General features: G+C 35.6%; 1 protein-coding gene across 1 annotated transcript in view; it reads right to left on the reverse strand.

The window, feature by feature from the left end:
* The window catches only part of LOC131056791 (putative expansin-A17), a 51,264-nt gene extending 25,872 nt beyond the window's left edge, over window positions 1-25,392 (reverse strand). The window contains exons 1-2 of the mRNA XM_059218816.1: window positions 25,387-25,392; window positions 25,268-25,335 (exon numbers count right to left, since the gene is read on the reverse strand). Coding sequence (XP_059074799.1) covers window positions 25,268-25,335; window positions 25,387-25,392 — 74 coding nt within the window. The remainder of the gene's footprint in view (window positions 1-25,267; window positions 25,336-25,386) is intronic.
* Between the last annotated feature and the right edge of the window lie 928 nt (window positions 25,393-26,320).

Consider the following 26,320-nt stretch of genomic DNA (forward strand, 5'->3'; position numbering starts at 1 on the left):
TTCTCTTCATCTCATCTGCAAACTCATGACTCATCTTGTCATCTCCAACAAAGATTATATCATCAACAAATACTTCACAGATCAGAATCTGATCTCCCTCTGATTTCAAGTAGATATTGCCATCTTCACTTGTTCTCTCAAATCCAATCTTCACAAGATGGGAGTGTATGCGTTCATACCATGCTCTAGATGCCTTCTTTAGACCATACAAGGCTTTATGTAGCCTACACACCATGTCATTGTCTTCAGATAGGGAAAACCCATCTGGTTGCAATATATATACCTCCTCTTCAAGTACTCCATTTAGGAATGTAGATTTTAAATCCATTTGGTATACTTTGAATCCTTTAAAAGTTGCATATGCAAGAAGCATATGAATTCCTTCCAATATTGCTACTGGAGAAAAGGTTTCTCCATAGTCTTCTCCTTCTTCTTGAGCATACCCCTTACACACCAGTCTGGCTTTGTTCCTTATCATTATGCTATCTTCATTCAAGTTGTTTTTGAAAACCCATTTGGTACCAATGAAATTTTTATGCTCTGGTTTGGGTACTAGAGACCATGTACAATTATTTTCTATTTGATCAAGTTCCTCTTCCATTGCCTTGATCTAGTCTTCATCTTTATGTGCCTCTTTGAATGATTTAGGCTCAAATTCAGAGATCATGCATGTATTTTCTCTAACCTTTCTTCTCGTAAGAATTCCTGCATCTTTGTCTCCTATGATCTCCTTTGGATCATGATTGAGTTTGACATACCTAGGTATGTTCTTAACAACTTCCTCTTGATTTTCTTCACCATCCTCATCTTCATCAGCATCAGCATCAACCGGTCTAGAAGCACTATTACTAGTGTTGGGCTGATTTGCAACTAGTTCCCAGAAGGTTACTACCGGTTCATCTCCTACATGCTTACTACCGATTTCCTCAAATTCCTCAGAGTTTTCATCAACCCTAACATTGATTCTTTCAACAATTCTCTGATTCCTATTGTTGAAACACTTGAGAGCTTTACTCTTGGTGGAATATCCTAGAAATATTCTTTCATCACATTTTGCATCAAACTTGCTCTAATGCTCACTCCTCTTGATATAGCATTTGCTACCAAATACTTTAAAGTAGCTTACCACTGGTGTCTTACCGGTCCAGTACTCATAAGGATTCTTATCCTTTCCTTTCTTGATGAGTACCCGGTTCATTGTGTAGACTGCAGTGCTCATTGCTTCTCTCCAAAAGGTGTGAGCAACCTTTCCTTGGATTAACATAGTTCTAGCCACCTCAACCGTAGTATGGTTGTTCCTTTCTACTAAGCCATTCTGCTATGGAGCCTGGGGGCAGATAGTTGTCTCTTGATGCCATTTTCTTCATAATATTTATTAAATTCACCCGAAGTGAATTCCCCTCCTTGATCAATTCTAAGGCATTTGATTCTTCTATCGCTTTCCTTTTCAACCAGTTCTCTGAAAGCTTTGAACTTTCCAAAGGCTTCAGACTTTTCCTTCAAGAATGTGAGCCACATCATTCTTGAGAAATCATCTGTAAGTATCATAAAATACCTGTCTCCCTGCACACTCCTAGTTTTCATAGGACCACACAAATCGGTATGCACAAGATCAAGTAAATTGTCTGCAGTGAAAGATTTACCTTTGAAGGTTGAGGAAGACATTTTCCCTAGTTGACATTCTCTACACAAAGGATTTTCCAGTTTTCTCAACACCAGCAATCCTCTAACTGCCTTGATCTTACTGGCCTTCACAATGTTATCAAATTTTACATGGTAGAGTCTCCTATGCCATATCTAGCTATCATTAAACTTAGCCATAAGATAGGTATCGATATTTGCATTCAGCTGAAACAAATTACCTTTGGTCTGTATACCAGTGGCCACCAATTCACCATTCTTTCCTTTGATTTTGCACACTCCATTCTTGAATTCTAGAATGAGTCCATTGCCATTTAGTTGGGCAACACTCAAAAGGTTGTGTCTGAGACCTTCAACCCAATACACATTGTCAGCACTGCTATTTCCATTCAGAGAGATAGACCCTCTTCCTTTTACTATGCATGGTGCATCATTTCCAAAACAGACCACACCACCATCATACTTTTCCAGAGATAAAAACTTACTTCGGTCCTCGGTCATATGGTGAGAACAACCATTGTTAATAATCCAATCATTGGAATTATCAAAGTGGGAGACAAGAGCCTTCTTGTCTGATACATTTTCCTTGACTGCCACAAACATAATGTCTTCACTTTCTTCATCTTATGATTCATCATTAGTGACACCTTCATCAATTGCTACAAAATAGTTTCTCCGGTTTCCTCCTTTGAACTTCTTGAACCTTTCCGATTTGTCTTTATTATCACCATTAGGATAGTTTACAGCGATGTGTCCTATCCAGTTACAAGAAAAGAATTTCAAAGGGAGTTTACCTCTATATTTACCGGTTCCCTTAGGAAGTCTCTTGGCAAGCAGAGCTTCAAATTCCATCAGGATTTCCTCATCATCCATTTCTCTGTTCTGTCTTGGTTCATCACTGGTGCTTGTTTCTTTGCCTTTTCTAGATGGTGTAGCTGATTCTCTAAAGGCTGACTCAATCTTCTAAATGCTACCATCAAAACTATTTATCTCGTAGGCTATCAACTTTGCAATGATGGAGTCTAGGGATACCTTAGTCTTGTCTATTGACCTCAACTCCTGAATAGTTGCAACCCTTATTGCATAGACCGGTAACAGGGATCTCAAGACTTTGCTAACAATAGTGGCATCATCTATTTTACCTCCTGCACTCTTGATGTCTCCAACAACATTCTTGAATCTTATTCCATATTGTTGAATGGTCTCACCTTCAACCATCTGCATGTCTTCAAACTTTCCTCTGAGGCTTTCTTCCTTAGCTTGCTTCACATGCTCATCACCACCATAGATAAACTCCAGAGTATCCCATACATCTTATCCCATACATCTTTGGGATTTTCTTTATCTTGGACATTAATAAACTCAATGTTAGAAAGGTTTCTAATAAGGGCTTCCATTACTTGCCCATTCTCTTGGATCTCTCTTCTTTGATCATCAGTGAGAGTACTGGTAGGGACAACATAAGCACTCTCAACATAGCTCTAGTGTTGAGCACCCATGCTTTTAATGTATATCTTCATTTTGTCCTTCCATATCTTGAAGTTATCTCTATTACACTTTGAACCTTCCCTCTTCATCATTAGAATATGATCTTTTCCTCAAGTGGTTAAGCTTACAACACAAAGGACCTGGTGGAAGCTCTGATACCAATTGATAAATAATGATGAACAGTTAGTCCCAAACTAGTACTAAGAGGGGGGGGTGAATCAGTATAGACAAAAACACATTTCTAAAACCAGTTAGACAACAAACACTACAAATGACTAGCAAACAGTAATACTGGTCTAACACAGAGTACAACCAGTAAAGCTCAGAATGACTGTGACAAGCATTATCCGGTTAATCACTTAGCTTTCCACTCAACCTAATACTGCACTTCCATTTCACCCTTATGCATGAACAGATAATTAGTCATTGAAAATATACTAAGAACTAGTTCGACATGATTTACCTTAAACACAAATCACTTAAACCATCACATGAAAACCACCATACATGACACACACAGATTTTTCATGTGGAAACCCAACTGGGAAAAACCATGGTGGGGATGAATACCCACAAGCTGTTTTGAACATTTTAGAAGCCCGATCTGTTAGGAGCCTAGTCCGGTTAAAGACTTATTACAACAAGTTCTGTTAGGAACCTATCCTGTTAGGGATAACCCAATTAAGGGATGGCTAAAATACCCGGTTAAGGGTTGAACCCTGTTAAAGGTTACCTTGTTAAAGGATTTCAAGAACTCAATGATTTTGAGTCACCCTATTAAAGGATTTACAATAGGCCGGTTAAGGCTAGCCTATTAAGGTATTTTCCAACTGTTGAAGTGGTTGAAGATCAATAGGTATTACAATGATCTGGTAACAACACTTAATGCCAATACAGATCTGCTTCAGTTCCTTTTCTCCTTTTGCACTCACACTCTGCAAGTATCACTCCACTCCTCTGTTCTGGCAAGAAACACATATCTCTTTACTTGGATACACACACACAAAATTTACCAACAACCTCAGATAGAAACACAACATCAAGCTTATAAGAAAATAGATAGGTCAGTACAAAAACCCTAAACTTCTTCGGTTGAGCAATTCAAATGGTTCAATTTTGACCATTGACAATATTTCATTAAATGCAACAATCTTGAACCAATCTCAAGACATTCTCCATCATTCGTTCTCCACCGTATTCATGGCGGCTGATAACCCATCATGCCTTTTCACCATTTGCAAACTTCACACTTTCCCAAGGTAGGTAGAAGCAATCTCCTTCATGTAAGATCCTTCATGCACACAAGAATAACGTGACAACATGATCTATTCTTCATTACAATGCTAACTCAACACACATTGTCATCAGTTGAGTCACACAGGCTTGGAATGCTTCAACTGGAAACCCTGATGCTGAGACTACCAACCAGTAGTCATATCACATTCCATGTACTGATTCACATCTCACCATCCTGGTTCTCCTTAACACATATACCAGTTCACATCTCAACATACCAGTTCTATTGCCAGTTGCAAACTTCACTATACCGGTTCACTTTTTATCATATTGACATCAATGACAACATACAATGTCATCATGTTTTCATACCAGTTCTCATAATGCCAACACCATCTCTCTCTCTCTCTCTCTCTCTCTCTCTCTCTCTCTCTCTCTCTCTCTCTCTCTCTCTACCTCTCTCCCTCTCTACTTTCCCTCCCTCCCCCTCTCTTTCTCTCCCTCTCTCCCTTTCCCTCCTTCCCTCTCTCTCTCTCTCTTCCTCTCCCTCTCCATCCTTCACTCTCTCTCTCTTCATCTCCCTCTCTCTCTCTCTCTCTCTCTCTCTCTCTCTCTCTCTCTCTCTCTCTCCCCATCTGTCCCCCCTCCTCCTTCCCTCCCTCCCTCCCTCCCTTCTTCCCTCCCTCCCTCCCTTCCCCCCTCCTCTCTCCCTCCCCCATCTCTCTCTCCCTCTCTCTCCCTCTCCCTCCTTCCCTCTCTCTCTCTCTCTCCCTCTCCCTCCCCACTCCTTCTTATCTCCCTCTCTCCCTCTCTCCCTCCTTCCCTCTCTCTCTCTCTCTCTTCCTCTCCCTCTCCCTCTCTCCATCTCTCTTCCTCCTCTATCTCTCTCCCTCTCTCTACCTTCCCTCCCTCCCCCCTCTCTTTCTCTCCCTCTCTCCCTCTCTCTCCCTCTCTCCCTCCCTCTACATCTCTCCCTCTCTCTACCTTCCCTCCCTCCCCCCTCCCTCTCCCTCTCTCTCCCTCTCGCCCACTCCCCTCTTCCTCTCTCTCTCTCTCTCTCTCTCTCTCTCTCTCTCTCTTCCTCTCCCTCTCCCCCTCCTTCTTCTCTCCCTCTCCCCCCTCTCCCTCTCTCTCTCTATCTCTCTCTCTCTCTCTCTCTCTCTCTCTCTCTCCCTCCATCCCTTTTCATTCACATTTTTTCTACTACAAATAGTGCATATGGGGTACTGAACCTATTAGTTCATTGCCTTGCCATAACTCTTTTAAGGCATAGCAGGGCGTACATGCTACTTATTACTTGTAAGCATGCACGGGGTACTGAGCCTATTATTCATTACCTGATGATAACATTTTTTAGGCTTAAGAGTGTATACACGCTACTTATTAGTACAGAATGGGGGAAAAAATACCGTTGGGCTTGCCAATATTTTATGGACTAATAGCACTCACGCGGTTATTAATGTAGTGCGTACACGGTAAGTAGACATAACTTTAGTTTCCCAAGAGCCTCAACAACCTCAAAAGAATTTTTTGAGGTCATTGAAGGCCCCACTAGAACTGTGTCTGCACTTCTATCACTGTTTTATACATAGAAGTAAGTGATTTTTTTTTTTTTGCATGATTTCAAATGATTGAATTATTGTTCTTATTAGTTTTGTCAATAGTATTTTGATTGTTTAATAGTTTGATTCCAAAAAATAGTGATAAGATGCATATTTATGGTTATTTGTTTGTTTATGAACTTTTTTTAACACATATATATGTAATATGATTCTGTTTAGGACAACCGATATCAACCATGGGAGAGAACAAGCGAGGAATGATTGAACAACAAGAGGCTAAAAAGGAAATACAAAGGCAACGTATGAAGAAATTGCATCGCATAAGAACAATGGTTGAAGAAGGTATGTCATCCTCAACATCTCAATTCTATTTACCAAATGACCATAATGCACCTAATGCAATTGAAGAAGAGACATTTGATTTACTATATGAACCTAATGCAATTGAAGAAGATACTGCATTGAATAATCAATGAAATAATGAGCATACACCTTCTCTATTTGAGGAATTGAATGTACATAATACACCAATGTTAACACCTCCTAGAATCATTCGTAGGAAACTGAAGTATCTAATTGATAGTGATGAGAAAATATTGAAGCTAATGCCCAATAAAATGAATGAATGAACTTGTAGGAGAATGGTTAAAAGAATATGGAAAACTATTTTAAAAACTTAAATCAAACCACAAGATGTCAATTAATTGTTCAAATGATTAAAAATTTGAATTTTAGAGAGACAATAAAAATTATATGCCTAAGATCATTTGAAAGTAACAGTGAAAGAACTATTGTGAGAAATCTATTTGATGCATATCAAGCTATTGGTTCAAAATCACGTATTAAAGATTCTAATGCTACTCGACGTCTCATTACATCAAACATAGTGAGCAAAAAAATAAAAAAGATTGTTTGATAAGCAAAACAAGTAAGTCATTAAATGTTAGTAGAACAACATTAAGTAAAGCATTAAAGAGACAGGAAAAAATAGAGGAACCTAACAATAATTCTCTTTGGAAATTCCCGGGTAGACTACCACGCAAAGACAAGGTTGTTGTTGATGCACTAAGAACATTATTTGAAATTTTTTTGCATGACAACACAAGAGTTTCACCAAACCAAAGAGATGTTGTTAGAAGGAGAATTGGATCTACAAATTGTGAGCCACATGCCAAACACTATTTTGATATGACTCAAATTTTATGAAAGATTCCTTCAAAAGTTTCCTCAAATAAGAATTTCTCAAAGATTTTTTTAAATGGCAAAACTATTTTATATTAAGATTAATCATGTATGCACCATGTGTTGTTGTAGGATTCATATTGAATTTTCCATGCACTATGATATTTTTTGTCATGTTTGTTCTACTTTGCACACTAACGATGTTTTGCAAGAATGCAATATACAAGCACCTCCTAAGTCGGTAAGAGAAATTATTTCAAGTGTGCTATGTAATAGACATGATGGTTGCATTTATTATAAGATGCCTTTTTTGGAAGGTTTTTGTGCTATATGTGGTGGTTTACAACGTTTACCAAGATGCGTACATTTGGAGAGCACACATGAAATTGGTACGAAACTAGTTTCTTTCAGAAAATACAAGATAGTCACATATGGAGTTAAAGATGGAAAAGATTTGTAGAGATGTTAGCTAGTGAAAAATAATATATGTGTAGTTGAATTTATGAAAATGTTTCAAGAGAAACTAGTTTATGAGTACATAATGCATACACATAGAGCTCGATGGTTAGATGAGCAATTCATGTTATGTAAGGACACATTTCGTCTTGGCACCATTGTCTCTATTGTTGATTTTGATGAAAATTATACACTACAACCTCAAAATGAAGTGCAATCTATGTATTATCACTCTACACAAGTTTCTATTTTTGTACACATAGCATTCATGCATCTAGATGATAGCATAGAGGAGAATAGAAAGGTTGTAAGAGAGTATCACTTCTACATAAGTGATGATTGTACTCATTCATCAGAGTTTGTACAAGGATGCTTTAAAGTTTTCTATGATAGTTTAAGGGAAAGGAACATACGATACAACTGACACTAAATATGGTCAGATAATTGCACTGCACAATTCAAGAATGCAAGGATGTTTTATTGGTTGAAAAGGATGCATATGACAAGCAGTATACAAGATTTTTGGAATTTCACTAAGGCTAGACATGGTAAGGGAGAGCACGATGGTGCAGGAGCATGTGTGAAAAGAGCCCTAGCTAGAGAATAATTGAAGTACGATGGTGGTGCTGAGTTGATAGATGTAGAAAAAATTGTGCGATGGTGTAAGTCTATGATGGGTCCAAGTAATCTAGGTATGTCAATGGTTCATAGATATTTTTAGTTGATCACTGAATCTAACATTGAAAACTATCTAGATTGTTGTACAGTTGCACGATCGAGTGACATGCACTCATTTATGAGTTCAAATTCAAGTTCATTGGTAATTTATATGAGATAGATGGTGTGTTTTTGCTCTTCATGCATGTATTGTTTGTGGGAAGAAAGTGAATCACAAGAGTGGGTTGACAAATGGTCTTGTAGACCATTGGTTCCCATTGATTCATATCAAATCCCCAAAGCACTACAATTGAGCCAGATGGAGACATCAGTAGATTTTGACCATGTATCTGACCTAGTGGATTCAAGTGATTTTTTGAGTTAATTTTTTTGCAAGTATTCTTTTTGGTTAATTTTGTTGTATATCATACTTTATTTTTGGTATTAATTAACACTATATAAAATTTAGGTCATGTGTATGCATTTGTTGCAGAAGAGAACAATGAAGAAGGAACAAATTACTATTTGTGTCATAGTGTTGAGCCAAAAAGAAAATTGACAACCAGAATCATTGACGGAGAGGGTATTGAGTACCCAATAGGGTCTATTATCATGACAAGAACATGGCTTAGGAGATACCCTATCAAGAACTTTGATGTTTGGTTGTTTGAAGACTTTGAAACACACAGACATATTCTTCATTTCTCTAACCTTGTTGTTGCAACAAATATTCATTTGAGACCTCATAACAAGATTTTATGGAAAGTTCATGAATCTGACCACGAGGCAATACTTGACACAATATGAGTTAGAGTCGATCTTGAAGGCTCACTCGATTGATTCTATGGTTTAGAGTAGAATGATTTTGATAATTTTGTATAAATCATCGACGAATTGTTCTATATTCATTTTTTGTATATATAAATGCCCATGAGCTGATTTTTACATGTTTAGGGGCCTAATTTTGTATATTTAAATGGAAATGAGTTGATTTGTACATATGTACATGCCAAATTTTGTATATTGAAATGGCGATGAGCTAAATTGCACATATTGTAATACCAAATTTTGTATAAAAGCCCATGAGATGATTTGTAAGACATTTTTAGTATAATCAAATAGCCAAGAGCTTATTTAACCATATTTAGAGGCAAATTTTTGAATAATATGTGACAATGTTTTGAGACTATTTTGTGTGTCAATGTTTTGTGACTATGTTTTGAGTATATGTGATGTGATAAGGTCAATCATGAGCATTCTTGATTCTTGTATAATCATGGAGAATTATTTGACTCATCGGTAGGGTATGACTCTCAATGTTTCGGTGCATTGGGATGCATGAAAGGGGCATGCCTAGCATAAAACTGCCCACCCGGACGTGCTCGTGACATTGGTTTGTGCACATGATGAGCCGAATAAATTCTAGCCAATCCTGCAACTTTGCATTGCATGCAACTGATGGTTTTTGTAGTAGGAGAAAAAAATGCTACCAATTAAAAATGGCTCCAAGTCATCAAAAACCAAGATAGGCCATTGTAGAGGAGCCTCATGCGACCCCACAGGCTCAAACAAATCAACCATATGTGTCCTAGATTTGAAGAAATAGTTCGTCAAATTTTGACAATTTTTTGGACTCAGGACACTTGAGAGATCGCTCCGGTATGGTATGACACTCGAGGTTTCGGTGCCTTTGAATGCATGACAAGAGCATGCTTAACATAAAATTTCCCACCCGGATGTGCTCATGACATCAGTTTGTGCACATGACGAAGCAAATCAATTCTAGTCAATCCTGCAACTTTGCATTGCATGCAACTGACGGTTTTTGCAGCAGGCAAAAAAATGATACCAATTGAAAATCACTCTGAGTCACAAAAAACCATGATAGGCCATTGTAGAGGACCCTCATGCGACCCCACAAGTTCAAACGGATTGACCATATGTGTCCTGGATTTGAAGAAACAGTCCGCCAAATTTTGGCAATTTTTTGGACTCAGGGCACTTGAGAGATCGCACCAGTATGGTATGACTCTCAACATTCTGATGCTTTGGGATGCGTGAAAGGGGCATGCCTAGCATAAAAATACCCACCCAGACATGCTCGTGATGTCATTTTGTGCACACGACAAACAAAATTTGACCATTAGGAGCGTGAGGGTGCTCTCACACCAAACACATATTGTTGTTTATATTCATATTGTTGATTACATATGAAAATAATCATTTAAATTTATAAAAGGGCAGCCACCAAATACAACAAATACACAATAATGAATTGAATACAAGGAGTTTTGTAGGGTTAATTCAACATTTTAGAAATTTTATCAAATCATATTCCACGATTGCAATGTTTTATATCATTATTTTTGTTGTTTATATTCATATTGTTGATTACATAGGGAAATGATCAATTTAATTTATAAAAGGATAACCACAAAATACAATGAATACAAAATAATGAACTCACTACACATTTATTAGATAGAATATTGACATTTATATATATCAAAAAAAGGCATGTCTGCCAAGTCAATACAAGTATTACAAAAATGTGGCATATGCCATGTCCAAATCGATATACAATAAAAATGTAGAATATATCTAGATGTATTGATCATTCTATGACCAAAAATAACACTATATGATCCTAAACTTGTGGTGGATCATCAAAATCAAGCCTCTTCAATGCAGTACACGGCTCTGTAGATGGCTGCAAAACCACAATTCAAAATCCAAGTTAGAATTCTTTTGTAGAAAATAGTTCACAATTAAAAACATAACTATGAATTTAACTATAATTCCTTTGCAATTGAAATGTAGATTCTCATCAACTGATCTAGGAGCTAATGTCTTTGCTCTCCTCTCCTTGTCACTCTTAGGAGTTTTCTTGAAGACATACTTAAATGGATCCACGTTATGGCCGTACCACAAAGGGGTCTATTATAGATTAAATGTACAATTAATACAATGTACTAACATAAATATATCAAAAATAATTAAAAGCTATAATATAGAGAGCAATGACGTACCCATTCCTGAGATGCTTCTCCAATGGACAGAGGATGGCTCATCATTGATGGAGAAACTATCGCTATTACCTATATAAAAAATGTTCAAAGATTAAATACAATTAATATAATGATAAGTATTCTAGGTTAAAAACACTTAATGTAATATATCAAACAAAAGTGTACCGGATCCTGAGATACTTCTCCAGTGCACGAAGGAGGGTTTGCCATTGATGAAATAGCTATGGATATTTCCTGTATGAAAAAATTATAAGATTATAATATATCAAAAGTTCACATGTACGTGTGCATATAATCATGAAATCAAGAAAATAAAGTAGAGACACATACCTCCGCCCTCTCTTGATCCATGGGGGAATCAAGTGCATTCAATAAATCCACATAGCTCAATGGCCCCTATACATTTAAAATAGACAAAAAACACTAATCAATCTACAAACCCCAACTAATAATTTATTTCAACATTTTCAAACAATTATACAACTAAAAATGTGTTTAATTACCTTCTTCCAATGTTTTGGCATCTTTGAGAAATTCTTTTTCTTAGGATGAGCTCTAGACACAGAGGGGGTACCCTAAAAAAACAAAATTAACATGAGATATTAGTACAGATAATATATTCAACATAATTTTAAAAATCTAAAATGAAATGACTTGCATATTCATAAAAACAATACATAATTTAAGGATTGTACAAAATATGATACCGTATAGCCTTGTAGGCCAAAATCAATCCCTGAGAGCATGATGTCATCAATCTGGGACATTTGGTCCCCTGCCAACACCTACAAACCAAAAAATGGACCAAGCATTAAAGATAGTTAGTATATCTTGTATTTTTTTTGAACTCAAAGTGTAATATTCTTTTTTAACTTGTTGCAAAATTTATACCTCAGGCATCGAAGTTGCACCTATAGTAACTGGGGGAGGAGTATGGGATACCGCTGCTACATCCTAAAATGCATATTATTTGTTTCAATTTAAATCGATGTATATATGAAAATTCATTTATGTAATTATAAATTTAAAGTGATTGATAAATAAAATTCTATGAATTCAAATCAACACACCTATGTCTATCGTTGATGGGCAAACACCATGTCCATCATCTCATCTGTCAGCGTGAAATCGTCAGTCGTGTGGGCCTAACATCTACTCCCACAAATCATGCATAGATAAGATGTGGATCCATCTGCATCGGCTGCATCATCTATCCCCGAGCATATCCCTGAGCAACTGATACACATATGCTGGATGAGCTCTCTATCGCCACTTGGAGCAACTAATGGCTCATCATCCAATACAATAGGGTGTGCTAATGACATCCCATGTTGGATGATGGCACCAGTCAATGTTGTGGCCGCCTGAAGAGTCTGTAGCTCCATCGACTCTTTCAGCTCTATTGGTACAACCTGATGCACCTTGGGTTTGGGTGCTAGGGGGCTGCGACTCTCTGCAGGTAATCACCTACGAGCTCCAGGTCTATCTTGGGCAGAGCCATCACCTCTACCATGGAAATCTCTCATGTCAAAATAGTTTGGGGGCACATTGAGCACAAATGCACAATATACTTTTCTCAAAAAATACAATGGCACCTCATAATTATTACAAGGTGGATCATCAAAGACCATCCACCACCTCTGCCAAAAAAGATTCTTAACCTACAAATTGGTACACCAATATATGGGAAACCTCTTTGCATTAATAGGTAAGGACTGGCCATTTTTGGGATCAACGAAAAGGGCACATATTTCTTCTTTACTAATATTTTTGTTTTTTGCTCCCTTGTATGATAGCCCATCGGTATAAAATTAACGACACCTATGCCTAAAGTTTCCCCATTTGGTAAGTTGTGTGGAAATAGCTATGGAACCACTAGCTAATGTTTCTAGGCTAGTGGCAAGGGATTGATGATGTTAAAGTTTGGATGTTTTCAATTTATTAATCATTCTATTGATTTTAGACGTATTTTGTCCTAACTGATTAATTAATTGCTCCTGTGTTTCAGGTGTGTAGTCAAAAGGAGGAATTGGGGATGTATCTTGTGGGTTTTCAGGAGATGCATTTGGTTGTTCTTGTTGTGAAATAGAAGAATATAGTTTTTGAAACAAAAAATGAAAAAACCTAATCAAAATTAATGAAATTAAATTCAAAATTTAAAACAAATTGAACAAACGGGAAAGAAAGACAAAAATTAATAAAAACTAACCTTGATCCATAGTGTCTCGAGGAAAAATCTAGCACCCCATTTGCAGTTTAGGAGAGAAAATGAAGAAAAAAAAACTCAAAACGTGCCTTTCACGAGAAAATAAGACCCAATTTTTTTTTTTAAATTCTTTTTGATAGGCACCGTGTATGCGGTTCTTTTGGGATTGTTAGCATGTACGCGCTCATTTTCCTATAAGTAGTATGTACGTGCTCATTTTCCTAGAGGTAGTGTGTACATACTACTTTCCCTAAAAGCAACACGTACGTGCTACCTTATCTACACTTGGGAACAACAAACCTAAGTGCGTACGCAGTCATTTCAAATTTTAGAACCGCATATGCGCTGCTTGTTTTTCCATTTTTTTTTGGGTGGTGTTCACTTTTCTGACCACCATCTTTGTGCACATACCGATTAATGGAAGTTGATTATTGATCAGGACCAAGAGATTATTGATAGAGTTTTTGTTCAACATTTTCCTGAGTTGTTTCATGAAGATTTATTAGCATTGCTTTCTAAGTATAAAGGACAATTTAATTCTAAAACAAGGAGTGAGACTATTGAACAAAATTACTCAACCTGTTGAAGATGATACTCATCGAATTGCATAAGTTATTTAGAGGATGAATGCACTATTGAAAGGCTATGATAATAAGCCTAATTAGAATGAGATTGGAGCTCCATCGGAGTTGGATAATGAATAAATTATTACACCAGATGTGGTCTATCATGTCAAGAATAAGGATGACACAAGTTCTCCCCCAGTCATATTCTATGTAGACAAAACTAAATAAATTCAGGATACTGTTGATACAACTGGTAACAACATTGAACCAATTAAGGAAACTAAATAACAATCGGATATTGTTGATAAACAAATAATAGAGGAAGCATTGGTTACTGAACCAAGTGTGGATATTCAACCACGACTAGAAAAAGAGCACAAAGTTGAAAGTCAACTGCCACCGGTCACTACAACCACACAAGAGGAACAAACAAAAACAAAGAAAACAAAGAAGAAGGTAGAAGAGAAAAAGGATGAAGAGGAGAAAGAAAAGGAGAAGAAGAAAACTGATTATGATGATGATGACTCAATAAGCATGAAAGGTCCTATAGATGTAGACAATTTGGGTGCATCTAAAATGATGGAGATTGCTACTGTTATGCAATCCTAGGCTCAAAATAAAAGGTTGAAAGAGCAAAGAAAAGAAGTAGAGACTATTCAGACTGTTGTTGATATTTTGACAAGTGCCCTACCAGAGACTGACATTGGTACTTTGTCTACCCACATTGCTAATCTTGGATAGTTGGTTGTTGATGCTACTAACCAATTGAAATCACTTGAAGAGGAAACACATGCCTTAGCTGAAAAAGACTATAGGAAGAAAAGGGGAGAACAATTAATTTCAGAAATTGATAAAGGCAAGATTGCTTTATCAGTAAATAGAGATCTTTTGAGAACTAGTGTTGAAACTAGAGGTAAAATTTTGGCTAAAATATCTTAAGTTTCATTTTTCTATTCTGATTTGATGCAAAAGCGATAAGGTATAGAAAAGGAACTAGAGAGGATAAGTGATGCATATATTATAGTACATGATTCCACTTTAGATTTTGGCAAATTGGTTGATGCTTTACAACATTTGTTAGATGTTTACAATTTTGAACAAGGTAAGTGAATGAGATCCTTGAAAGAACTAAAGAACTAGTTGATTTCAAAACTTGAAATTCTACAAAGGGTATACAATGATTCTAAAGCAGTTTTGGCAACTTCGGAGATGAGCATAGTAGATGCCATGGAAGAATTTGCTACACAAATTTTGACAAATATTGAGATCACTTAAACATTACTAGAAACATGGTATAATGATCTTAAATAGTTGAAGATTCATTTGTGTGACATTTTCATAATAATTGCATTATACACACCTTAAAAACTTTTATATTTATATATATGCATTTTTTTATGAAACTTTTTGATGTAATATATGTATTTTACTTTCAAATTTGGCATTGTTGTCAAAGGGGGAGTAGAAATATGTATGTGGGGTGAAAATTTTGTATATACTATTAAGGGAGAGTCTGTACACTTTTGTAAGCACACATAGTTGACAAAAATTTTCTTTGTGTTTCCATCAATGCCAAAGGGGGAGATTGTTGGCTTGATGATGATTTTTGTATTGGATAACTTTATGTGTTGTCATTGATGGCACATATACACACACATATGTTCACATTGTCATAGTCATCTTAGCTAAGTCCAACCGGTACTACTCCTAAGTCTTCATATTGCAAACTAGTATCATATGTATAGAGTAAGACTAATCATTGTGAAGGTGTCCAAATCGGTATATGTAGACAACTGGTATATGTAAGAAAGAAAATTGGTTTTGGTCGATTACACTATCACTAGTTTCAAGATACAACGAAGAGAGAGAAGGAGGCAAATGAAGACAATCAATATATGAGTTTGATGTGGTGAACACTAAACCAGTATCGGTGTTCCAACCAGTTTCACGGATTGTGTGATGAGTTATCGCCGGTTGTGATGTGTTATCTCTAACTGACATTTTTGGCAATGATTTGTGATGTGTTATGGAAGATTGTCCAAATACACTGAACCTAGAAAATTGTGATGAGGTTCTTGAGCTGTCATGAACTCTAATGTATATAAGAAGACATTGTAATGAGTTATTTTGATATGCAAGATACAGGTGATGTTATGAGTTAAAGCTGATGCAATTTGTTGAAGGAGTTGTAGAGTATGTCGATGATGTAGTATTGAGTGAGTAGAAAAGCATCTATACAAGCAAGATGTGATATTCGCTGATCATGCCACCTGTTGTTTTCTAATCACTACAACAGTTAAATCCCATAACCAGGAAAGCTCTAACAAGATTCATTGTACAAATCCTCTAACAAGGTGATTCACTAACTTCGATCTACATCCTCCATTGAGGTTACCTTTAACCAGGTGTATCTCTTAACAGGGCTTTGGGATCTTTAACATGATACACTCCTAACATAGCACTTTCTAAACCTTAACCGATCTGTTAACCATCTCGCTATTTTTTTTCCCAGTTGGGTTTTCCACGTATAACTACTTGTGTTATGGTGAATTTTCTACTTGTTGCGAATTCTTTTGTAACATTTTGGATTGTATGCAAAGTCTTAAGTAAACGGTTTAATTTTGTTTACCTGTAGATAGCTTTAAAGTGTTATTGTTTTTGCTATCATTGATTCACCCCCCCCCCCTCTCTCAGTTCTTTATAAGTCTATCAGCGAGCTCCATATTTGGTGCTCACCAAATTATTTTCTTTGGAATATATCAACCCTTTAGGTTAGATTTTTCTTGGGCATCCAACCCAAAGGTTTGGATGACCATTTCAGGCCTAAGACGTATATTTATCAAAAAAATTAAAAACTTCACATAATTTTTGGTTGTGATATCCATCAGGTTTGAATGTGTTTCAATGCAAATAACAAAACCTTGGTGGTCTTAAGATCTCTCTTAACTATCCAACCATGTAATTTGTTTCACATTTTTATTTTGTTAAGGCTTTCATCTTTAATTTCTTTTGTTATTGTGTCTGCTTTTGGTCAAAAATCAGCATGTGCTATTTTAGGTATAGTTTTTACACAGTCATCAAATTTTGAAACAACTTACATTTTTAGAAACTAGGCTCCATTCAAAACACTTTCAATTTTTTTTTTTTGATTTTTAATTAGTTTTAAGTGTGTTCTTAGGGGAAGCACACTCAATTTTATATTTTTTTAGGATGTGTCCACTTCAACAATTAGTAAAACATCATATGCTTACTAAACAGTTAGCCAAAAAATATAGCTTAAACAACAAGGTGTTAGCTAATTTCTCAACAAAGAGATTTTAAAAATTCTATAAAAAATTTAACATTTTAGGGGCGTCACAATGCTATGTTATATTTTTTTCATAAAAAGAAGACCACTTTTTGTGGCCCCCATTTTTTAAACCCTATCTCCTCCATTTTCAAAATAAATTAGTATTTTAGAGAGTATACTCATAGCACTTTGACTCTTATTCTTGTTGCATCTTCAAATTTGGAGTCTAACTATGTTCAATTGTCATCGAAGTTCAAATGTTACTAAATTCTGAAAAAAATGTCAATTATATTATTCATCCAGGCAAGTTCCAAAGCCACATCTCGTCCGATCAAGTCATAGCATATGAACAAACATGAAGAAAATCATTCTTTCTTTCCCTGCAGTTCCAAATGGAAAAGTAAGCCCCATTTCAATGCGCCAATTCAAAATATACTTTAGCTTGTGAGATAGAACAACCAACTATATGTTTTACCAATTGTATACCTGTTCCATTAAATACACTAGCAATTCCTCACAAGTTCCTGATCACCTAATTGAGAGCTAGTTTCCATTGCATCCTTGTAAAGATTATCCATTTTAGACAATGCAATGTGTTAGCAAATAATTTTTCTATAATTTCCTTAATTATGCTCTTAAAAATGTTATTTTCTATCATTTCTTTAATTATGCTCTTAAAATGCCATCGGAGGTGCTCGCAAAGCAAGGGGAAGAAGCTGAGCATACATATTCTGTAAACAAAATAGGCACATATTTATTTGAATTTTAAAAAATCATTAGTAGAGTAGAACAAGTGCTCCTTGAGGCTTAATTAAGCCAAATGCATACCCATTGAGAAACAAGATCTTTCTCTTCTTTCTCCTTGGATTTCTCTTCTTGGACAACCTCTAACTTGTTCCTAATAACATCATCAATGTTTTTTGTGTATTCCCAAATGAAATTTGAAAAAGATTTTTTTTGAATATTAGCTATTTAATTGTGCAGAAGATTTAAAATGTTTATTAAAGAGAATCTTAAAATATTCACAAAATCATCAGAGTATATCAAGAACCTGAAGTAGGTATGGAAACACAAAGTCAATTATATTATTCATCCAGAAAAGTTCCAAAGCCATATCTAGTCTGATCAAGTCATAGCATATGAGCAAGCATGAAGCAAAGCATTCTTTCTTGTCCCGCAGTTCCAAATTGCAAGAGTAAGCCCCATTTAAATGCCCCAATCCAAAATGAAAATTTAAAATATACTTTACCCTATGAGAGAGAACAACTGACTATATGTTTTACCAGTTGTATACCTGTTCCACAAAAAATACAAACAATTCCTCTAGAAGTTCACGATCTCCCGATTAAGGTGAGGAGGCATCGGGATACCATATATCGATGACAACATGTAGCAAGCCAGAGTTGTACTCATAGAAAGAAGTTATACCAATCAAGGAGAAAAGTTCAGGAGACTTGATGCATAAACAAAAACTATATCGATATGACCCATCGACGTAGTAAACACTAGCGACAGCAGTGGAGAATTGTCTTGCTAATAGCCAATGAGCGTATCGGTAGGACTTATACTGATAAGAGTGGCAAAAAGAAGAGTCCATCATTATATCTAAATCAATTGGTATGTGTTACTTTGATCCATCTTGACGCTTGAATAAATCATCAGTGAAACATAAGAAGAAGGAACATAATCTATCGATAAGACTTTGCTTATTGGTATGCTTCATTTCGGATTACCCCGATACCCGATGAAGGGGCGGACTGATTGAGAGGAGAGAAGACACTATCAGGAAGACTCATGGCAATGAAGTTGGTTGGATCGGTATAACCAAAGCAATTAGTATGTGTTACTTTGAGCCACCCTAATGCCAAAAGAAATCATCAGTGAAATGTATACCGATGGAACATACCCTATCAAGAAGACTTTTCTTATTGGTATGTTTTATTTCAGATTACCCCGATACCCTTCAAAGGAGCAGACTGATTGAGTGGAGTGGAGAAACTATTGAGAAGACTCATGGCGATGAAGGTGGTTGCATCAGGAAGATCTATGCCAATGGTGAAGCCCATCAGGGAAATAATGCCTATCGTGATAATGCTAAATGAGATCACCCGATGCCCGATGAGTATATCAATATTTTGATGAGGAGGGAAAGGAGTCATCAACTTAGGGTATCCCAATAGGAGAAAGTAAGATGCCAAAGTGGATAAAGGGTTGTTCAAAGAGTGCCAAAAGGGAAATATTCATCAGGGAGACATATGTCAATGAGTCATTGTCATATCAAAATTCAAAACCCAAATTTTTTAAAGTCTTCTATTTTATACTTGCAGTAGATGCATCTATGGTTCGCACGAGGTAAATTTGATGAGAAGTTCATTATTGCAAATGAATACGAAGGAACTAGAAATTGCCTTGTCTAAATACTACATTGGTGAAAGAAGAATACACAGATAGAACACATTGCGCCTTTGAAAAATAAAGAAAAGGATTGTAATTGCAGAAATGGAAGCTTCAAGTTCAATAGGAAAGAAGAGGGTTTCCAAGAGCCTTGGCTCTAAGGCAAAGAAAGGAAAAAATGAAGAGATTCCTTGGGTCAGGAAGTTAAACCAAGACATGATAGACCAAATGTAGGCACCCAACCCAAAATCCATAAGGTCGAAGTAGCACTTGCCGAGAAGAGACCAATTAGAAGACAAGTATAGAGAGGTTGGAGATGTCTGGACCAAGGTAAGGGGACATGAACTATTTATGTTCCACTATTTGAGAAGGAGCAAGGAGACGCCACTCTGTAATCCTTGGATAACAAATTTAGGTAAGCTAGCAACCCCCAATGGTTTTGTAAACATAAGATTGCTAGAGGTTTTGGTGCGGAATTATAACTTGGTTAAGAGGTGCATTCAACTCCCAAATGGGGAACTATTTATTAGATTTTCTCTGGGTACCATAAATGAGGTTTTTAATTTAGACCCTAGTCCTGATAAGCCCTTTTCCTTTGGGGAGTTGGAGGAAGAACACCTCAGAATGGACACTACATATACCAGCTAGTAGGAAAATTAACCAGAGGAAGACGGGACACCATTCAACATTGATTTGTTAAAGTGGTAATGCATGTTGAACCAGCAGTCTTTATATTTTTGATGGTGTATTTCTTGTGTATGCATATGGGTGAAGTGGAAATAAGATATTAGGTTGTGTGGAGATCTAAGTTTTACCGGTTTAGGTTCTTCATAGTCTCACTGTTTGTTACCGGTGGTGCTCTATTTTAGACCGATGTTACTGCTTTCTAGTTAAGTGTAGTGTCTGCAGTCAAACCGGTTCAGGGAAAGATTTATTGCCTATAATGATTCACCCCCCCCTCTCAGTACCGGTTTGGTACTAACTGTTCATCATTATTCATCAGTCAAGAGGTTCCTAAGACCCAGGGATTATTATGAAAGACACATTGTTCATCATAACTGGAGGGACTGGTTTGTGAATAGGGATTTTACATGTTTTAGAGTATATGGATTTGAGGGGAGCCCCTACATGTTGCCAAAACTAGTACCAGACATAATAGCTTATCTATAGATTGTGAGGCAATTGAGCGTGTCCAATGTCAAAAATTTTGCAGATATGCGTAAGCAAGCCTTCCTACCTGGGACACTAATTTTTGGTGATTTCACCATAGTTCCAACCAAAGCTTATGAAATAATTGATAAGAAGCTAATAGAAGAATACAATTTGTATGAGCACTATGCCAGGAAAAAATATGATCCTGAAGGATACATTCACTCTTGCAAGAAGAGCCAAAACTTGGGAGGCTATCTGCATGTCAATATTGAGGCTGAAGATATCTTCACGAACATGGAGCATGCAGAGGTGAAAGAGGTAATTGATCAACTAAATAATGAACTGGCAGAAAAGAGGCAAAGACTCCAAGAAATTGAAACTGAGGAGGAGGAGGTAGAAAGTGAATCTAATGAGAATGCAGTTGTCTCTAGATGGCAAGCGCCAGAGAAGAAAGAAGAGTCAGACATGTAGGGCCAAATAGAGACAAAATTAGAAGTTCATACTGAATCTCAGTTAGAGGAGTTTTCTGCTTTTGTTATTGATGATGTTTTTATTCATTCCAAAGAATTTAAATCATTCTTGTACAATTTTAAAGGGAAGAAATTGAGGGACTCTATTCCCAACATAACGCCTGATAATGAGATTGAGTTGTTAAAGAAATAAGAGGAAATTGATGCAAAGATAACCACAATGACTCCTAAAAAGGGGAGGCAACTACTTACAGAGGCTGGGATGATTTTTTTTCCTGGATGGAACCTCAGTGCTTCTTTTATCTTTGACAATTTATTGCATTCAGAAAACAAGTAATTCAAATTGGATATACAAGGTGTAAATGATGTATTTATTGGTTCATGATTTGATCAAGATGAGGAATCTTTGAGGTTATGGGCTCTATACCCTCCCCACAAGAGACCAAAGATCATTGATGTTGATAGGGCCTTTGGCCATATGATGGAACTAAAAGTTGGTGAAATTGATCTAATTGTTTCTGCTGATATCAGAGTGGATATTTCAAAATTCAATAAAGCACAGATGGTTAGAGTAGTGAAGGAGAGGAACCAGTACAAGGCGTAATATGAAGAAACACTAAGGAGAAGTGGGCAATAGGTGCCAATGGTTCTTACTCTGGATAGCTATCAATGGAAGAAAAAATGTGAGGAGTTGTAGCAAGAAAATAAAAGGATATTAAAATAGATGCAAAGTGTGTGGGCAGATATGGCTAATGTATTAGGGTAATTGTATGGATCTGTGTCACACTTTAGGCTAACACTACCTATTCCAGCCGGAGGGGTTCTAGCCGGAATGCTTCTGGTCGAAACCCTCCTGGCCGGACTGACTTGGCAGCCATGTAGTGCTTGTGTGGCAACGACTTTTTGACCGAAAAGGTTCCATTCGGAACGCTTCTGACTGGAATGCTTTTGTCCTTTCAATACATTACAATATAGAAACTCAGAAATATATTAAATAGTTCTAGACGGAACCCTTCCGGCTGGAACTATCTATGTGGAATGCCAAGTGGCAGCCACATCAACAAAAATGATGATTTTCTGAAACTTGTCGCTTCTGTAATAAAATTCAATAGAAAATTAAAATTATTAAAAATAAATAAAAATACCCTTTTGTAGAGATCAAAGTCACGATTATACTCATATAATTTTAATATTGTTTTGATAACATTTAATATATAAAAAATTGAAAATACAACGACTAGGTATTCTTTTGTTCTATAATAGGCTGGTTTGAAATAAATAAAAAAAATTGAATCACTTCAAAAAAATTTGTAAAAAATATGGTTCACTAGAAGAGAGAGTCTTCTCCAAAAGGGTATTTTTAGTTTTTTGATTATCATAAATTGAATAGACAAATTGTGGTGGGAGACAAAAACCATCAAATTCTAGCATATTCAACTTCCAAATGCTATAACAAAGAAAATATACATCAATTTTTTATTTTTTTTCATGCACTATATATATATGTCATCTATAATGGATATTAAAATCAGGAAAAAAATAAGTTGATTTACATTTTCTTTTGTGGTGGGAACTAAACCCCCTGATTTTCAACATTTTTCAGCAATAAAAAATGGACTTTAAAGCTAAAAATATATATAAATTATTGACAAAAAAATTTCAAAAAATAGTATACTTAAACTTCAACAAATTTTAAACATTTCATTAGTTTACATCATCTTCAAATTCAAAATGCAAATGACACATTTATGGTGATGAAATTGAATAGTTATTGTTGTGTTAACCTTTTCCTTTGTAAAAGTGTGACATGGGTTTATGCTTTTACCCATTACTAACTAAAAGATTTGAGGTTTTAGAAGGCTTTCTAAAAGAATTCTGGATAGTCTTTCAAAAGAACATGGACAATATAGTTTCATACAATAGAATTTCAAACAGATTGGGAACAAGGTTGCATGATAAAACAATGGCAAAAGCGGAAACAAAAGAAATTGAAAAAATAAACAGGTTGTTGGCTAAAGACAATAAATTTGATAAACAATTACAATTTAAATATGATGAATGCAAACACACTATTCAGTATGGTTTCCCAGTGTTAATTGATCAGAAGGGTGAGATAAAGGATCAAGATGTATGGATCTCAGAATGTCGTAGTCTTCTCAATGTTGCCCTTGATATTGCCCAAATTGATGGAATTAAATTGAAAGAGACTATGAAACAGATGAAAACCTTTGTTACGCTGGAAGTCATTGTCAGGGATATCATCCATGATGTAGACACATATAAGTTAGAGATGTACATGGAGCATATCCAGAAGTGTGGTAAGATGCTAGGAGAACAAACCTGATGTCTAAGTTGGAGCCCAGAGTCATGTTTTTCTATGTTTTTATAATATGTGCATATTGTAAAGATAATTTTTAGGAAGTTATTTTTTAGTTAGTATTTGTTAGTTTTAGTTTTAATGAAAGTGTATATGCCCTTTCACTTTCAAAATGAATCATCATCTATAAATGGAGGATCTTTTAGAACAAGTGGGGGAGATACCTCAAGTTTTATGATCTTATCAAGACAATTTTATATAGCACTTATGCAGTTTGTTTTCTGGAAATATCAAAGTTCATGGATGATACATATTGATATCAATTGGTTTGATTATCTATTTTCAACATAAATTTCAAGTGTTCTTCATTCTGAATGATATATGATTTTCAATTGATTGATTAGCTTCATGTGACAAATCTATTTTATTAGATTGCATCAATGTGCTATCTTATTCTATTGTGATTGAGACTAATTTCTAGTTTGACCATTAGTTTGAAAGGTTGGTTAGCAAGTTTTAAATTGTCTTATTGGTCTTTCAGACCAAAGTTAAAATTCAATAGGACTAACTGCATTTTATATTTTAGTTATAATCCATATAGACGCTTTTGATGTGATGGTCTTGTTTTGAAAACAAGTTATTAAAACTGTCTCCATGGTTATACATAGGATCTTTCAATTTGAAATAGTATGAAATCAGTAAGGGAAGAAGGCACTGGTCTATTGTTGATCTGATATAATTAAATTAGGTAATTTCAGAAGCAGTCTTCATCAAGGAATCATACTTTTAATTTATACAGGCACAACTTCATAAACATTTATAAGTAAGCATTTCATAATTTTCAGCAAGCAATAAATATAACGAGATAGAATTCAAGAATCATTTGCCTCCTCGAAAATTCGCTATAGAAAATCCTTTAACTGGAATTCAAGAAGTTCATGTTTCTCAATCTAATTGAAATTAAATATCATTAGAAAACTATTCAAATGCTAAATTACATGCCACTTTAACTTAAATCAAAGAACCAATAGAGAAATTCCTCTCACCCTCTGAGCAAGCCCTATCTGATCAAAGTTTTCGTGCATATCTATAGATTCTCGAAGCCTATCATAATCTTCCTCTTCTACATAATTTCATTCAAAGCATCATTAACAATAGCTAAATTGCTACTCTATACTGCAACCATGTATGGATTCACAAGATGGAGATGTCCAGCATGGATAACAAATAACACAGAACAAAAGATAGTCATGAAATGTTTCCAAACCAAATAGCTACTAAAGAGAACATCTAGAAAAACTTAATACCCAAGTGAAAGAAATCCCAATAATCCTAGAAATGGTAATAGAATAAAAGAGTTTAGAGCCATACCTTATGCATGATGTCAACCACTCGTATGTGGTCTACCCTAAGGGCAAGGACAATCAAGAGGTCATTAATAAGATCTAGGTGTTCTTGTACACTAATTCAACATTGTACACTTTTATTTGCAATATGTTTGAGTTGCATATGATCCCATGCCTTTGGAGAATGGTTCATGATAGTAGTAGTAGCATTATCATATTCATCATCTTGAATAATAAATATGTAATTTCCTTCCAGTGCTCCTGCTCATTACAAACACAAATATGATTTCATCAAAGCGACCCCTGTTTTGATAGTAATCACTGACCTCTTCCAATTCATCCACCTGGAACAAAAAAAAAATGTCAAAACACAAAAAAAAAAAAAAAAATCTCACCTTCATAGTTACACATAACACTGCAGATGAACCTTCCTAGATTATCATGAAAAAACAAACCACTTACTTGTGGTGTTGTTGTTCATGTTGGCTCTGTTGGACCCTATAATTAAGATTCAATATACATTATTCAATAAGATTAACTATGCAACATAATGAAATATGAAAAAGTGTGTTATCTTATTGATCTTCACTTGGTTTTGAGAATAATTTAATATTCTCTACTTAACAAGGCAAACCAAGTGAACGTGGAAGCTCATTCCCCCCCCCCCCCCCAACAACTAACATCACTCTAAATTCCCTGTTAACATCTAACATTCATTCATTGTTTCATCCATTAATAAAATATAAAATTCATTCATTATCACATAACATTAAATAACACATCAAATTCATTAACACTCATTAACATGCAACATTCATCAATATTAATTAACACATATCATTCATCACTAATACATTTGGCCTAAAATTTCGATGGAGGTTTCCGATGATGAAGGTATATTGTGATCAAATTTGATTTTTTTTCTGAAAAAATGCCCGATTTCATCAGAATTTCGACGATAATGCAACATTTGGTTTTGACGAAGAAGGATTTGGCAATGACATTTTGTTTTTTTTAGAAAAAGTGCCCGCATTCATCGAAAATCTGATGACTGCGTGCATTACTTCAAAAAAAATAAAAGACCAAGTCATTTTATATATCTTGCATCTTCGTCCGTCGATCTCTGCCATTAATTTGTCCCGCCTCTTCCTCCCGCCTCTATAGGGAACTAGTCGTGGAATGAAGTGGTACTGGAGGAGCAGCTATACTAGGATACCAGGTGATGGGAAACTTTCCTGCAGCTTCATTATGGTAGGAATTTTGTTATGTTTTTTATTTGTTTTTGTGTTTTGTTAGGAATTTTATTATGTTTTTGTTTTTGTGTTTTGT

Source organism: Cryptomeria japonica, chromosome 4, assembly GCF_030272615.1.
Source record: "Cryptomeria japonica chromosome 4, Sugi_1.0, whole genome shotgun sequence".
Classification (NCBI taxonomy): Eukaryota; Viridiplantae; Streptophyta; class Pinopsida; order Cupressales; family Cupressaceae; genus Cryptomeria; species Cryptomeria japonica.